Here is a 16,977-nt window from a genome sequence, read left to right as displayed (position 1 = left end):
TTTTCACTTCATGACTCATCTAAACATAATACGTAAAAATTAAAAACCTAGTTACAAATCACAATAAGACAAGCGATAGAATAGGTAGCAAAAATATTATATTTAATTTATTGATAATAATTCTTTATTTGAAATGTGCACTTGTTTAATGTTAGACAGATTGCAAAGATGTCGTAATTTTTCAAGTTTCTAACATTTGAAAGGTAAATTACTATTTTTTAAAGGCAATAATTTTAAGTTACTACTAATACTTTCAGATTCACAAATCCCACAATTATAATATCCCGTTATTTTTCACGGGTCTGCGCCAGTATGTTTTAACATTGTTCTCGAAAGGAGATTTCAAAAGCGAGAAACAGTTGATGTGGGTGCCCATCTACTTCACCTATTTTAGTAAAATGCTATTGGTAAAAGAAATGTATTCCTTCGTTCCTTCGAACTGCATTTTCTCGAGGAGGTGTGTATATTCCACTGTGCAGTATTAGTATGCGGACTATCGAGGGTGTAATGTTACATTCTAAACATCTCCAACATCTGGTCTGTGAAGCTGGGGAAGGAGGGAGAGGGTGGGGAAGGCTGGAGGCCTCTCTCGATCTTTGTCGTGGAGATAAACAAAGTTGCTTTAGCTTTAGACTGACCGGGAATTAATTGTAAGAAATTTTCAGACACCACGAGCATGGCAAAAAATAAAAAGACTCGTTAAAATGTAATAAAATCTAAATTGGAAGTTATTTGTTTACGTTTGTATGTCGTTAATTCATTCAAAAGTTACCGCGGTATTTGACTACCGGACCGGACGGGGTAAACAAACCGAATGGATGGTGAAATATTTAGTCCAATTAAAGAAGAAAAACCAATCTATACACAAGTCAGTGGACCGTCTTACATTGAAGAGGCTTCATCAAAACGCTCCGACTAAGATACACCTACAAAACGGTTTTCACGAGTTGAAATAACTAAATAACTAATGATAATAACTAAATAACTAATGATAATAACTAAATAACTAATAATAATAACCACATTATAATATTATTAGTAACCTAACATCCCTGATTCTCAGCCGTGCAGGAAGGTACTTCGAATAATTCGAAGATGTTGAACGCACCTTAAGTGCATTTAATAATAAAAGAATAAAAGAAAATCGTTGCAATAGTACATCAATTTAATGATTTCAATCCAAACAAAAAAATTTAAATCGCAACCTAGAATCACACAATTAATTAAATTGTTGAAATAGAAAATGTTTTCAAAAACGGCATTACTAATAAACGTGTTTAAAAATTTACACGTACAACTGATAAACAACCAATAATGAAGGCTAAATGGTCGTTCATCAGTAGGGGTGCTTCGATAGCTCTTGTCAACTGCAATCCAGGCCGCGTAGTTCCTTTGATTTCGGTAACCAAATGATGGAAGAAGGATATTTACGAACGGAAAGAAAAATGGTCCAGCTGGGAGGATGCCACCAAATTTGTGAAAATCACCTAAATAGTAATAATATAAGAGACTTATGTGAGCCAAAAATTCTCGGTAATAAACGCGAAAACAAAATTAAAACGTCTTCTACGAAAAAGTTTCTGAATGTAAGAAAATGTTTTCGGACTATTATTGATGAGGACAAGAAGTACATGCCAAATACCCACGCCCCGTTTTGTCACTGTCATTTTGACAAACGAGAGACATCTAGTTCAATTAATTATTATTTGTCAATAACAGCTGACATAATACTGTTCCGAAGTTTTTACTCGACCGGTCTGTAGTCGAGTGATTAAAAACAACGGGTTCGCACCCAGGCAATCATCAGTTAGTCCTCCGTCACAATAGTTTCTTCACCATCTAGGATTCTTGCTGCAGTCTCCATTCTCTATCTTCGTGTCATCTGTTCCTGTACTTCATTTTACTTAACTTAACTTCACTTTCTTTTTGTAATATTTATATTTTTTGTAATACCTGCATCAACTGTAAAGCGCGCCTGATGTGATGTCCACAAAAGTGGCGCTATATAAATTAGCCAAGAATAAATGAATGCAGTCGTTTTGTTTATGTATTTTGTTACAGATGACACACATACACTTCACTTTGACTTTGGTTCAAGATTTTGCTTATGATAGCCTGCGATAAGCGAGCCCTAAAGGTCTGAGACAGAGGTGTGAAATCGTCGGATCACGACAATAGAAAGAATTGTAATTTTTTTTTTTGCTGGATTTTATTTAGGTATTGGAGCCAGGAAAGAGTCTAAAAGGGTCGAGAGGATACACTAAGTGGCATGAATGACTAGGAAGTGACTTGAGAGACTAAATTAGACTAGGATGAGGTGATTTTGCACAGCGGCGCTGCCAAGGTCTGTTATCTATGTGAGGATATTGTGTCAGCGCTCTTTATTAGCAGCAGACACATGTCAGCGCTATATTAGCAGCAGACACATACCTGAACGGATGACGAACCTCGTGCTGGCACTGTTGGAGGACGCGATGGTCTCTCTCGCTGCAGCAGCTGGTACAGTTCCTTCGCCACCTAGGATTCTTGCAGCAGAGTCTCTGTCTTCGTCGAACGTCACAGCGGTGCTGCCAAGGTTTGTTATCTATGTGAGGATGTTGTGTCAGCGCTCTTTATTGGCAGCAGACACATGTCAGCGCTATATTGGCGGCAGACACATACCTGAACGGATGACGAACCTCGTGTTGGCACAGTTGGTCTAAATAACTAATGTAGATCCTTGGAAATAAATTGTACAGCGCCCTTGAGGTGATTTTTCACAAAAACGGCGCTCTACAAATTATCCAATTATTATTATTATTATTATTATTATCACAAGCAAATTGCAGATCTTTACAATGAGAGAAAGGAGAATTCAATTACTTGCCTGTGATTTTTAGTCTTTCTTTTTATCAATTGTCCAGGAATCCAGGAGGCAGAAGTGGTGTTTTAAATCTGTGAAAACAATCCTGAGATCTTCTATACTTTCGACATTCTCACCTTCCGTCTCACATAGCGACTGTCCCTATAAATAAAACGTTCTTACTTGCGCTCAGTGAGAAATAAACGCATTCAACATCAGACTCCAGACGCACTTGAAGTGTTTTAACTCGATTCGCTTTCATTGTACATTATTTTCGGTGCACTCAATCTGTCAATAAAATTCAAGTGCGGTCAATTTATTCTTTGCGTATCTTGACTGAATGTCAGCTGTACGAGAATATCATCATAATAAAAAAACGGGCCTACGTTGGTCTTTGTGATGATGTGGTCTCATAAATGTTATTTATTAGTCTACGAAAGGGATTTTAAAATTAGAGTAGGCAATTTATAATATAAAGAGCGTACTACGAATGTGTAGATAGGTACAAGAAATTCTAAAAAAATGCAAGGCCGACGAAATCGTAATCAACAAGCTTAAGAAAGGAGTATTAGGAGAACACTTAACGAAGTGAGTTACTAGATAACGCACAAGAGTTCCAACTGTTAATTCTGACACCCCCACATGTGAACCCAAACAATCACAACCCAAAGGAAGTGGGGAGGGGAAGAAGAAGTTGGGAAATAATAATAATATTTGGATGCAAAATCACATCAAGGGCGCTGTACAAGTATATAATACATTTCTACTGTGTTATTACTAACTATATATAGAGATAATATACAGTACAATATAAGTATTGTACCAGGTAAGCCTGGTAGGTCACTTGAGATTAACTAATTGTTTATTAGCGAAATTTAGATACAGGATTTAGGACATAATTGGATATAACTGGACTTTCTCTCAGGAATGGTATATTTAATTTACGGGTATGAAAGCTTAAAAAGGTAAGTTTTTAGTTTATCCCTGAATTCTGTTGGACTTGTTATGGATCTTAGTTCTGGAGGGAGTTTATTCCAAGTCTTCGGCCCAGATACTCCGAAAGCGCGATCACTAAACTTATTATTTGGCTTGCGCTTAGGTTCCATCAGTCTGCCTACAGCTGATGATGTTGCTGATCTAAGAGTTGACAACCTCAGACCAGTGTTTTCCGGGACGCATAGTTCAGAAATGTAGGGTGGGGCCATTTCATTGATGGATTTAAACTGGATTTGTACTAGATTCTTTCATGCAGGGCACTTGAGCCAGTGAAAGTTACGAAGGTGTTCTGAAATGTGCGAATATTTTGAAACCCTGGTTACGAGCCGCGCTGAAGCTTGTCAATTTGATATTTTGGAAGGCTAGCATAAATGCCGTTGCAGTAATCGTACTCTGCTATTCGTAAATATCTGCAAGGAGAAAATTTACTGATATGAAATACTGTTAATTAATAAAAAAAATCTGGTAAAATTATCTTTTTCCTGTTAAAAATGGGACTGCTATGTATAACGAATGAATTTAAAGAATTCCCAACAAAGTATCAGTCAAAAGCAAATGTTTTATGAGGACGGCGGAACACGTGTTCATACAAATACTGATACTGACATACTGTCGCGATTTCTACTAGGAAAAGAACGCGTGTCCTCTATGTATTCTGAAAGACTTATATTTTATCAGGAAGTTGGCATGCTGTCACTTTTTTAACAGGATCATTTTTCTCCGTGTGTAACAGAATAGTGTATGAGACGATAATATATTTTGACTGTGATTGAAGCACAGTATGTTACAGTAGAAATGTGTGGCAGTCATGGTTGATGGTTCAAAAACGGCGTTGGTCGTTAGTCATTTTTTTAGAGCTCTATCCACTTTCTAACAGGAAAATTAATAACAATAAAAATCAGTTGATGATGCGGTTAGTGGGTACCTACCTTTTCTTCGTCGACGACATGACACCGACGTAAATCCCGACGTTTGAGTGGATGTGCGGTTACTGACGCTTACTTATCTTCAAAGTCTACACATAGGTAAAAGTATGCATGACTGTTATAATATGTAAAATTAGAATGTTGTACGTGCCATCCGAACAAAATCTAAATTAGTTACATGATTAGATAGCAAAGTCCACTATGCGGAAAAAAATTCTGTCGAGATATCAGAGACGGAACATCGACATTTTTAACAACATATTATTGTATTAAGTTGTTTAAGAGGAAGCTACAAGCCAAAATGTGTATATTCTCGGTATACCTTACACTGTAGGAAATAGGCATTAAAATCGTTTGACAAACGGAGTCTAGAAACGTTCGATTTCAAGCACAAAACTGGTTTTAATTTATTTTGTAAGTAATTTCATAAGAAAGCAAAAAAATTAATCAAGTGAAACTGTCACAGATAATCTTAACTATAATACTGTATTTTTTTAAGTTGTTTCCTTTACGCGTTCGTACATTTCTATTGAAACATATATATTTTTGTAGTCAATTTATTATTTGATTTGTATTCTACTCAAGCGAAACGATAGGAAAACCTTCAATTTATCTAAAGCATATTTGTTGGTAATCATAATGTACACCAATTCGTTATAAAGATTAATCAAAATAGTGTTTTCCATTAAGCTTCGCCTTAACTAATTACTACTTCTTGAACAATAAAAAATAGAGCAAACAAAGCGGTGGAGCCTTTATTTTACAGTTAAGACAGTGAAAAGTTCTTTCAATTTGAAAACCGTTTAATAAACCCAGAAAATCCAGAGGGAAATGCTGTGTAAATTTCGTGACCCCAGGGCTCACCATTAGAGTGATTAGGGAGGCAAAAACAGATTTTCAACTATATTGTTTAGACTTTAAGCCAGTAGGTACCTATCTACGCAGAAAATCTTTAGAGAAACGAAATAGCTACAGGAAAATGAAGCTCTAATAATAATTGGATAATTTTTTTAGCGCCGTTTTTGTGTAAAATCGCCTCAAAGCTGCCGTACAAATATGACTTCCTAGGCTAATTACGTACAAACAGATACAGAAAACATACTTACCTGGCAGATCACTTTAAATAAACACGGTTTTATTGATAAGATTTTTATATTAAAAATTAAAAATTTACAATGCAAAAATTAAAAAAACAATTAAAAATGTTATTATACGAAATACAATATGGTTTGCATTAAAATATATATTATGTACCTACTTAATAATACCAACATTAATTTGTTTGTTTTGTCCTTTACTATTAATTTAACATTTTTAGAAGACTAGCGCAGACCCGTGAAAAATCACGGAATAGTCTGAATTCTTGACACGATCAGTATCAATTTTGAAAATGACGCCTCAATTTAAAACAAATCCTAATTCACTCACCGATATTAGTATTTTTGTTTAGTGAAAAATGCAAAAGAAGCCTTTATATTTATTTTGAATTTCTAATATTTTTACTGTTCAATTTTAGGACTTGAGAATGTTTTTCTAAAATGACCCTAAAAAGTTTAAAAATTATACTTACTTACTTATTTAAATACGAAATTATCAATAAGTAGATATTTAATTGTTTTACACATTTAATTATTTACAATGTCGCGGACCGTGACGGATTTCTGAGTTTTCTACAAATGTGTCTACAAACAATATCATAAAATATCTACTGAAAACGTCTTAAAATGAGATAGAGGCCAGAACATGTAATACATTGTACAGCGCCCTTTAGGTGATTTTTTCACAAGTTATCGAACTATTAGGATTATTTTTATCATCAATCAAACAAAATATAATGTCAAACAAAAAAAATGTCACGAACAAAAATTCTAAATAAAGAAACGTTCGAAGGATTTGCTTTCCGTGTGTTCCCTTTAGGCGAATTCCAAACTTACAAAGCTGACCTTTTGAAGTACATACTTACAATATCCAATACAAGGCTCTTATTCCGCTAACTCACGGTTATCGAATTCGACTGCTTTTAACAGATTACACCGTCAACCATGTGCCCATGCTAATGTCGATGGAAGAGTGATCTAGGGAATATGAAATAGAAAATAAAACTTATGGAAATTCTAAAGAAAAAAACTTTTGCTTGCAAATAATAGCTTAAGTCTTGATTGGGTGTCTTAATTGAATCTTGGTTGGGTGTTTCACAGAAATTCAAAGTTAAGGCGATGCCATACGTAGTAATGCAAAATCATGTGTTTTTGGTTTGAAAATTTCGTCGCCTAGAAATGTTTCAGATGCTTTAATTAAATACTGCGAGTAGAATACATCTTGGCCTTTGAAATAATCGAGTATTTTTTATATAAGTCTTTTTATAAGCACAGAAAAAAATAATGTATCGGCCTATGAAAACCGCTTCAAAGTTCAAAATCTCCTACTTGCGAACCCATTTTCGGTTCTGATTTTATTGTATAATGTGGCAAATTAAGTTTAAAAAAATTAAATATTTATGCTTGAACATCCACAAAATAAAATAAAAGGCACTTTTTGGCCATGTTTTTTTCTTGCATAAATCAAAACAGGCGGATGGTGCTAAGCGGGAATTTAAACCTTATCGTCATCTACGTAAGGTGTATTATTGATAGCGGCTCAATTTAAAATATTACACGACGTAGTGCATGCCTTAAGTTAAGTTAATTAGAAATTTAAAGTGCGCACGAGACGATCGATGGAAATTGTTAATATAATCATCATTACTGGGGGTTATTCTAGGAGATAAGACATATACCATAACAGACTTTTCTGTAGGCCTTTTTAAGATATACAATTTTATATTACATTATTTTGACGTATCCCATAAGGTTTAGCCAGCGTTAGCAATTTAAACGCCCGAAAATATATATTTTCTAAACTTGATTCCAAAACATTAATTTTTCGCTACTTTCTATAAATATGTGCATGTATTACATTAATCAAAATTCGTTGCGTAGTTTAGAAAAACTAAGCACGCAAACAGACAAATAGGAATAGCGACTTTATTTCATATTACTTAGAGATTAGAGATAGTCACAAATGATTTCATACACTTTATTTTGCCCTTTTTACGGCCTAATTATTTATTTGCTAGTTGGGAATTTGTGTTTTGCGTTGTTTGGACGGTTTGAACGAGATATTGACGATAATTTTGACAATAATATTAATCGTCTCGTGGGCACTTAACATTAATAACAAAAAATAATATTTTGATGATTTTTATAGCGCCGTTTTTGTGCAAAATCACCCCAAGTCATCATATGACAAAATTTTGTATTTTTGATATTTAACAATTCCAGGTCCGTTGACAAGCATAACAACATGACAGTTATGCTTTTCTGCTGATCAAAATTTGTTCAAAGGGAAAGGAATCTAGAATCGGCGTAACGAGGATATTTCAAATGTAAAAAAAAAACAAAATATGATGATTAATCATTTGATAGCAATGTTACATTTGAATTTTTGTGAAAAAACCCCAAGCTTATTAAGCTGTTCGTAATAGGTATTCCATACAAGAAGTTGGTTGCTAATGCTGAGGGCTGTAAAGGCTATTTATTTTACGCTGCACAATACTCCTTGAATCGCCACCCAGGCATCAAATGAGGCATTGTACAACAATGGAACGGGTACTCAATCAACTCCTTTGGAACGTGATTCGCTGCAGGGGTTGGTAGGTCCGATATTATTTATATTCGAGTAGGTTCCGTTAATTTCCGAAAATCTCAGCGCGTAACGAATGCATTAAATTGCCCGATAATTTGTAATCGTGCCTTTGTCGGTACAATTACGGTTCGCGAACGGTGTCGGCTAATTGCCCCGTGTATCGAGTAATAACGCATTTATATTCTGTGTACATTGTCCGTAATGTCCGTGCACTCGGTGCTGGTGCAAGCTAGGGACTTACAGCTGTCAAGGCGGAACCATGAAGTCATGGTGATTCAACTAACATTGAATTCCGTTAATCTACTGTAAAGCCACTTTTACAATATTACCTGGAGAGATTAAACAAGCAACACCACAGATGAAACAAAAACTGCCTTAAAAGTGACTCCGTGAATTTGTTTTAAAAATAATTTTGCTAAATTTATATCCTATCTCCGTTCCAGTCTCCCATAGAAGGAGACACCTCAAGTGCATGCCTGGCATGGTTGGCATTTGACAAATGAGAAGTGGACATTTTTAAGCAACCGAGTTCACTCCTTTCTTTAAAAAGACTCTCCACACAACATCCCCAAAGATGAAGTTATTATAGAAATTTAAATAGTGAAGAAAGAATCAAACATGAAGAACATGTTCCTTTCAAACTTAGTATAAAACTCAGTCTATAGTTTATGGTACTTAACGGTGTGGAAACATGGACACTTAAAGCTAGCGAAAGGAAGCGGACAGACGCCCTCGAAATCTGTGGTTATGAAAAAAAATACTCAGGGTTCCATGGACAGCCAGACGCACCCAGCGGAGCCTGGCCCTAGTAAAAACCTCAAGGGGTGTTAGATCTTTAGATGTTAGGAGTTATCAGTGCCTTGGCCTATTGGCTCCTTAGCAAGTCAACGCCGCGCGCCGGGAGCGGACTACTCCAATTGCACCTGCACTGGGACGGCCCTGGACACACTAATGTTCCCATTCTAGAAGACCTAGGCATCCACAATAGGCTTTCAAATGTCTGCCTACAACATATTTTAAGAATCTTACGAAACGTGGCAGGAGTAGCATAGGAATGTCACCAATCCTTGTGTCCTTCACAGCTGTAAAAAAGGAGCTATTTAGTATTAACGAGTTTGTGGGCACTCACTGGGCAGTCGGTAGCTATGCACCTCGGTGATAAAATATAAGGAATGGAGCTTGTAGCAAATCTGGACGATCGGAGAATAATAGATGTCATCAGCGATATGATGAATCATGCAGTTTAATGAGTGCCTTTCCCTCTTCAAAGCAAACAACATTTCATCAACGGGCTCGGTCAAACCTCTGTAATGCGCAGAATTCACGTACGGATCTGCTCGGCCGAAAACAGTACACAGTACACACACGCGAACACCGGACATTCGGATGGTAAATCTAGGTAACTGTCCCTAGATCTAGGGAAAAAAACTTTTTGGGGAAACGGTAAAAGCACAAACACGGCCCGAGTATGATATCTACCTAAGTACCCTAATATAATAACAGTACAACAAAAGAATACATAGGAACAGTCTGACAATCGTATCCTGGTCCTTCGAGGTAGCAATCGCTACGAAAATGGCTACAATTTGTCATGCACTTAAAATAAGTGTTTTATCGTGCCATTAAGTCATTTCCTTCCTAGGATGTGGTGAATTGCCACTGAAATAAGCAGCTGGGAATGGTGAGATTGAGTAGTGTCCCGGTCTGACTACGGTCAAATAATTATAATGAGACACGTGTATGTAGTCGATGTCTTCTTTTAGAATTTGTCGATGATGACTATTAAAAACTGAATGCCAGGTACCTGAATAACAGTAATTTCAAATGTAACTAAATATAGCATAAAAATTGCCGGACGTCATGAAGTTTGAGGACCACTTTGAGTGAATGCAAGTATTTTCGGATCGGTGCATAATTTTCAAAAAGAGTGTGAACATCAGAAAAATAATCATATTGCTTGTTGCATATTTATCAAATATTCAATGCGTACAGTGTTGAAACTGGGTTGAATGTATCCACTTTCGTACAGATACCTACTACAAGTTATTGCATAATTTTACATAAGAAAATAAACCTTTTAATTTATATATTATTATTTTTTTTAGATTTTCGTTCAAATTTAGAGCATTTTACAAGTTTCTTTCTTTCATTCTTGACATGGTACGAGAAATCTGAACCTTTTCTACGCTAGTATATTCCACAATATTTATTCATTTGCTGGTGTAAGGAGATATCTTTTATTTCTTATTTTTTTAATTTAAAATTAAATATCGTTACTAAAATAAACATAATATTATGGAATAACAAAATAGCGTACATACCAAATATTTTTTGAGTATTTCGTATTATAATGAAGAGACCTAGCTCTTGAGTTTGGTTAAGAATACTATAATAGTTGGAAAATCATCTTCACTCCTCACCTTTCATGTAATATGTATGATATTTGGCAAACAAACCGATATTCCTGAATCTTTGACAGAGCACATTTTTCAGTGACAGACCGAAATTTCGGTTTCGACCAGTTTCGGTCAATAATTGGGATTCGGCCGCGGTTTCGGTTTTGGTCAAAAATTTGCCGAAACCTGCGTTCGTAATGTGTCGGAGCATCGGCTTTACTTGGGCGCGTGATTGCGTGTAATGTGTATGCCTCTAGAATAACTTACATATTATTCTGTGCATACACTTTCATAGTTCGAAGAGATTTAAATTTAAAAATATTATTCTGTTTGTAATATTAAAAGTTTTCATTTTAAAATATTATTCAGTTTGTCAAAGTTTATCGTTTAAATAAAAAAAATTGTGTTTTTGCTATTTTGTAACATAAAGACTAGACTGATTTGTTGGTAGTTTTAAGATAGATATTGCGTATTTTTATAATTCCTTGTACCTATAGCACACATAGAAGGACTGGTACACAACAACGAACCAAAAAACGCTGCTAAAAGCAAACCAATGTGTTCTTTAAATCGGTGGCTTTTATTTTATTTAACACCAAATTTAATGAACTGTAACAATTTTAATAGCAAAAATGCCTTGTTTGGGGATATTAAATGTAATTTTATCTTATTTAAATATGTTTCTGTTTCGGCCGACACTAGAACAGAAGCCGAAATTCCGCTTCTTCTTCGGTTCCGACTGAAAATCTAGTCTTGGACGTTCACTAACAATTTTGTAGATATTGCGGACTATTTTTTTACAATAATTATTCGCAACATCTGTAAATTATGGATGTATCCAGTTTTAGTTTATTTTATAATGTGTTATTTCTTATAATCCACACGTAAATTTATCAATAATATAACTGGAAAGGTATATTTGTTTACACTAGGCGAAGGGGAATTGAGATGAGCGAACAAATAATAATATTGATGAGCCGATCTGTAAACAATATGGCGATGGAGAACAATTGCCCATTAAAGTTATGTATCTACGCAATACTCTTCCTTAATTACAGGTTTAGTACACGGTAAATGAAGCGACAATTTTTATTATTATTGCCGATCGTTTTGGAGCTGCCATTAATAATAATCTTCATACGGTGCTTTGCATTAAAAGTCCAGATGACATTATTATATTTATCGTAGAATAGTATTAGTACCCGCTGTGATTAGGATTCTTGTTTATATGATTTTCGTATTTCATGGAAAATGCTGTTTTTTCTGTTTGTTTGTTTGCATGCGATACAAAACAAGTCGTCGCAGTCATTTACTTCATAAAGTGCAATAAAAACAGAAGAAACAATAATAGTGACCAATTTATGCCCGAGTTTGTCCTTTGCGTTGTTGATTCAATTCCCATGATAGCTAAGTCATCCGTCATTGCACAAGCAATATCTTCTACTTACAATTATTGCAGTAGGAGCGTTTCAAAAAGGATTATTATAACCCGGAAATGTCCGTCTTTAAAATATGTATTAATATATTAATATGAATTTATAACTTATTTTTTTTACAGTTAAGATTGATAATAATAATAATAAGTGTTTTACTATCTTATTTTTTGTAACAAATAGATATAATGATATCTTCACTGGGATCTCCCGTGCCGAGGATTTCATTTACATTTTATTGATAATGATAGATGGATAATATAAAGTAATTACAAGGATATTAAAGTGGTTTTTTTTCTGAAATAATTATAAATATTTTACACGGCGTTTTTTTTTTTGTTCAATTGAGAGGTTTCAGTTTTAGTTTGTATTTTGTGTCAGTATATTATCTATTTCTGATATCCTTGTATACAGCTTTTTTTATTTGAGATTTAAATGATAAAATATTGTTTTGAGTTTTGAAGGAGAGTGGGATTTTATTATTGAGTTTAGTACCATGGTATGAGAAACTTTTTTGCCCAAATGTTGTATTTGCAGTTGCTTGCTGGAAATGTTATTTCTTGTGTTTTGTATTTATGAATATAAAGGAGTATTGTTTTAGAATAGAGTTATTACATGATGTTGAGTTTGTTGAAGATTTCGTAAGTGCTAGTTCTTACAGGGACTTTCGGAATAATATTCATTATGGTTTTTGGATGGATAAGGTCGTTTGGAAAAGAGACACGTAGATCTTTATTACCTAAGTCTTTTTAACGAGGACATTCCTAATGGTTTTGAAGAAATTAGCACAGAAAATGAATGTGTTAAAAGTGGTGACCGGATAAATCATCAAAATGATAATTCATCACATCTTTAAAAAGTTATATAAAGTCATGGAAAGTGATTAAACAAAAACTTTATTAACTGTATTAAGTAGGTAAGGTTAGGTTAAAAAATATATTTCATCGTTTTTAATGACTTTATATCACTTTTTAAAGGTGTGTTGAATAGTCACTGTGTTGAGTTAACATGGAACCGTTAAAAGTATAAATCATTACATCAGAGCTCGCCTAGGATAATTTGATGAAACAAAAATTTTGATACTTGCCGCATGCACAAGAAAGTTTGTAAATTTACTATGCAATACATTAACATTTTCAATTCGGTAGCATTCGGAATTCAAGCACTGTACACTAAACTTTATTGATGTTATTTTTATGTAATACCGACACGTTGGTATGCTATAAAGTTATAGAGCATAGAGTTATACAGAAAATATAGTAATTCGAACTTAACATTTTAATGAGAGAAAACAATAAAATTTCAATAGTTTTTTAATGAAATATTGTTTTTTGTTAACTTCATTTTATTATTCTGTATGATATTCACAATAAAAAAACGTTATATAACATAGATCACTGTAGAAATGTATTATAAGTTTGTACAGAGCACCCTTGAGGTGATTTTGAACAAAAACGGCGCTATACGAGTCATCCAATTATTATTATTATTATTATTATTATGTTCAGTGTAAATAGAACCTCGCATCTCATTATTATTAATAATATAAAAAAGTATATTTTCCTTATGTATAAGTGCATAAAAGATAAATAATTATTAGATAATGAAAATAATTCATATTAGATAAGCAAGTTCTGTAAAATGTTTATTTAAAAAAAAAACTGATTAAGTAGGAACCTCGGGTATAATCATTTCATAATTTATTGAAAGTGTAACTACAGTACCATTAGCGGCTCGTGACTTTTGAGTGAGACAGAATGCTAAGTTTGAAAAATTTGATACTATCGATGTTGTTTAGTCCAAGATGATTTTTTATTTCTTTGAAAATTAGTTTTTTTTGTATGAAGAATTTCAGGAAATTTCAGTTTGGCAATGCACTGTACCGTTTTTCTGAAAATCTTCATACAAAAAAAATTCTTGCAACATCATCAATTATGACACTTTTTTATTTTACTTTTTTTAGTACATCCAAAATTCACGAGTCATACATAGGTACTAGATAATTAGAAATACGTAATACAAAATTATCTAATCAAGTTAAATAGACAAATTCTATCTATTAGAAGAATTGAACGAGTACAAATGATGTGTTAAAAATTACCTCTTTCCCCAGGAGCACAGGTTCTACATCTCTTCTCCAGTTTAATGGTGTTAATTCCTTTGGGGGCACTAATTACCTCCTTTCCTGGCATCAACATAGATAATTCTATTCAAACGCAACACAATAAAGTTACAGTAAGTATTATTTATAGTTAGAAAAACCAAAATATTCAAGGAATATTTACAAAAAAGGAATAATACACTGATAAATCAATCAACAACTAAGCACAAGCATTTCGGCGTTCGAAGTTTTCACAACCTTTTGTTTTGGCGCTCTTTCGGCTCGGAAATAAAAGAAAAAGCCGCGAAAGCGCTTCCGAACACAGAACACAACACAAGTCAGTCGCGCCACAGTACACAGAACACACTAGACGCCGCTGTAGCGGTCCGCGCACGATTGAGTTGTGTTACGAAAATGACAGCTCCAATCCATGCCCCTTCCAAAGCCTCGGCGGTTACTCTCGCCATGACGCTGACCACTGTCTCTCTTCCCCTACTATTGTTTATGGTTGCGTCTACTTCCCCCCTGCGACTCGAAGGTTTCCCCTCTCTCTCTGATTTGGGTAGGAGTTTGATCCTGACTCTCTTCTCCCTCTCATGTAACTACAAGAACAACCTTCATTTTTTTTCCTTTTTTGTTTGGTTTATTTTCATTCGTCCCCCCGGAGTTTGAAGCGGGGGCGTTTCGTGCAGAGGGCGTCTCGTTCTTTCAGCAGCTCGCAACCCGGAGCCGATCGTGAGCTCGCTCTCTCGGAAATAACAAATGTTTTTGATTGCGCCGCGCGCCGGTTGTTGTGCATCTTGCCTGGAAGGAAATGAAGAATCTTGGTCCATCGGGAGATTTTTGTTACAGTGTTGCCAGACCCGCCACCCGCTAGGTACCTACCCAGCATCTTCTGTCCCCCAGCTGCTCATTTCGGGCATTTCTAACATTTAGTGGTATTTTTTTATGGTACTAAAAGATTAATAATATAATCATTGAAGGCAATATTAGAAACTGTCAAAGAAAGTTTGAAAAAGATTTGCGGTTTACAATTTACAATTTTACTTATTAAGTTATTAATATATACAATAATAATAAATTCTCCAATAATTGCAGAATTACTTTGTGGCGTCATGTAAATAATAATCCACGTTTTATTATTTTCCTTTTTTATTACAAATAAATAATAGATACAATGATATCCTAACTGGGATCTCCTGTGTTGAGGATTTAAATTACATATTATTATTAAATTATATAATGAATCATTTTAAGTTACTGAAATAATTATACGGTTGAGTAGTTTCTGTTTCAGTCTGTACTCGGTGTCAGTGGTTCTCTATTTCTAATCTCCCCTATTATTTTGTATATAGCTTTTTATTTGAGTTTTAAAGGTTATAAATGTATAATGTTATTTTTTGGGTTAAGTCCATTTTATTTTTTTGTCAATTATTACACCACATTTGACGGCCGGCGTGGTCTAGTGGTATACGCTTTTGACTACAGATCCGAAGGTCGCGGGTTCGAACCCGGCGTGCGCAAATAAATTTTATTTGATTAATTTGTGTTATTTCACAATTAATAATTTAAAATAATATATAGTATATTTGCGGCACGTTCCAGAGTGGAAGATACTCTCAGTATCGCCCTGGTGTAAGACCACCATTCAGAATTGAAACGTTGCTTGAAATGGCTTTAGCCGTGTTTGGTGACCAGATCTGAATAGCCAGGTACTTCCCCACCTTCCTCTTCCCCATCTCCCTCCCCTCCCCAATACCCTCAGCCTCACAACATACCCCAATTGGGGATGCCATAGTCTCACTCGCTCCAGACGGGAGCAGTTGGGACTCTTGTGCGGTATTACTGTAAAAAAAAAAAAAAAAAAAAAACATATGATCAACATTTTCCAATGAAGGACAATTACAGTGGCCATTTAGGTGATGCAAGCTATGAATTTTCTAGTTCTGGTATCCTTCCGTGTTTTGCGTATTTTTGTGTTGAATTTGGTTTTATTAGCATTAAGTTGAGTCTAGCATTTTTTTTATTCTGCTTAGTGTTTCTTCTGCTTTCTTGAATATTTCTGCCAATTTTTTTTTTTTTTATTTATTTATTTTATTTAACAATTTTTTTTATATAAGATAATGTGTCCTTACCGGGGAACCCCGTTCCAATAGAAATCCTATCAATTAGAAGAACGGTATCATCAGTAAAACTTACGATTTCGCCTTCACATTCTATGGTGGCATAGGTCGTTTATGTAAATAAGAACAGGATTGAACCCAGAATACTGTCTTGAGGCACCCCGAATTTGACATCAATACACTCGCTGGATATGTAAATTTTTCCGCTTGATTTCTGTGTTCGATGTAACTTTTTTAAAATGTCAGTTAATAATCAGAAATCCCTGTATTTTATTAGTTTATAGTGTCGAAAGCTTTAAAAGGGGTCCAGGAATGTGTCAATGCCTATTTTATGTGAGTCAAGAGAATTTCTATTGTTTTCGATTTCTAAGGCTATTGAGTTGGAAGTTTTTTTTTAAATCTCTTTATTTCCGAAATTGTCTCTGTGACATTATTACATTTCAGGACTGTCGATGTGCTTAATTAAATTGCCAACA

At 34.5% G+C, this 16,977-nt stretch overlaps 1 protein-coding gene across 1 annotated transcript in view; it reads right to left on the bottom strand.

Annotated features, from left to right (window-relative positions):
- The window catches only part of LOC149418490 (uncharacterized), a 70,335-nt gene extending 55,579 nt beyond the window's left edge, over nt 1-14,756 (bottom strand). Inside the window, exon 1 of the mRNA XM_089638523.1 lies at nt 14,379-14,756. Coding sequence (XP_089494649.1) covers nt 14,379-14,475 — 97 coding nt within the window. The 5' untranslated portion in view covers nt 14,476-14,756. The remainder of the gene's footprint in view (nt 1-14,378) is intronic.
- Nucleotides 14,757-16,977: the final 2,221 nt, after the last annotated feature.

This window comes from Hesperophylax consimilis, chromosome 13 (assembly GCF_061612785.1).
Source record: "Hesperophylax consimilis isolate HC1 chromosome 13, BYU_Hcon_1.0, whole genome shotgun sequence".
NCBI lineage: Eukaryota > Metazoa > Arthropoda > Insecta > Trichoptera > Limnephilidae > Hesperophylax > Hesperophylax consimilis.
This window is presented reverse-complemented; position numbering and strand designations above follow the sequence as displayed.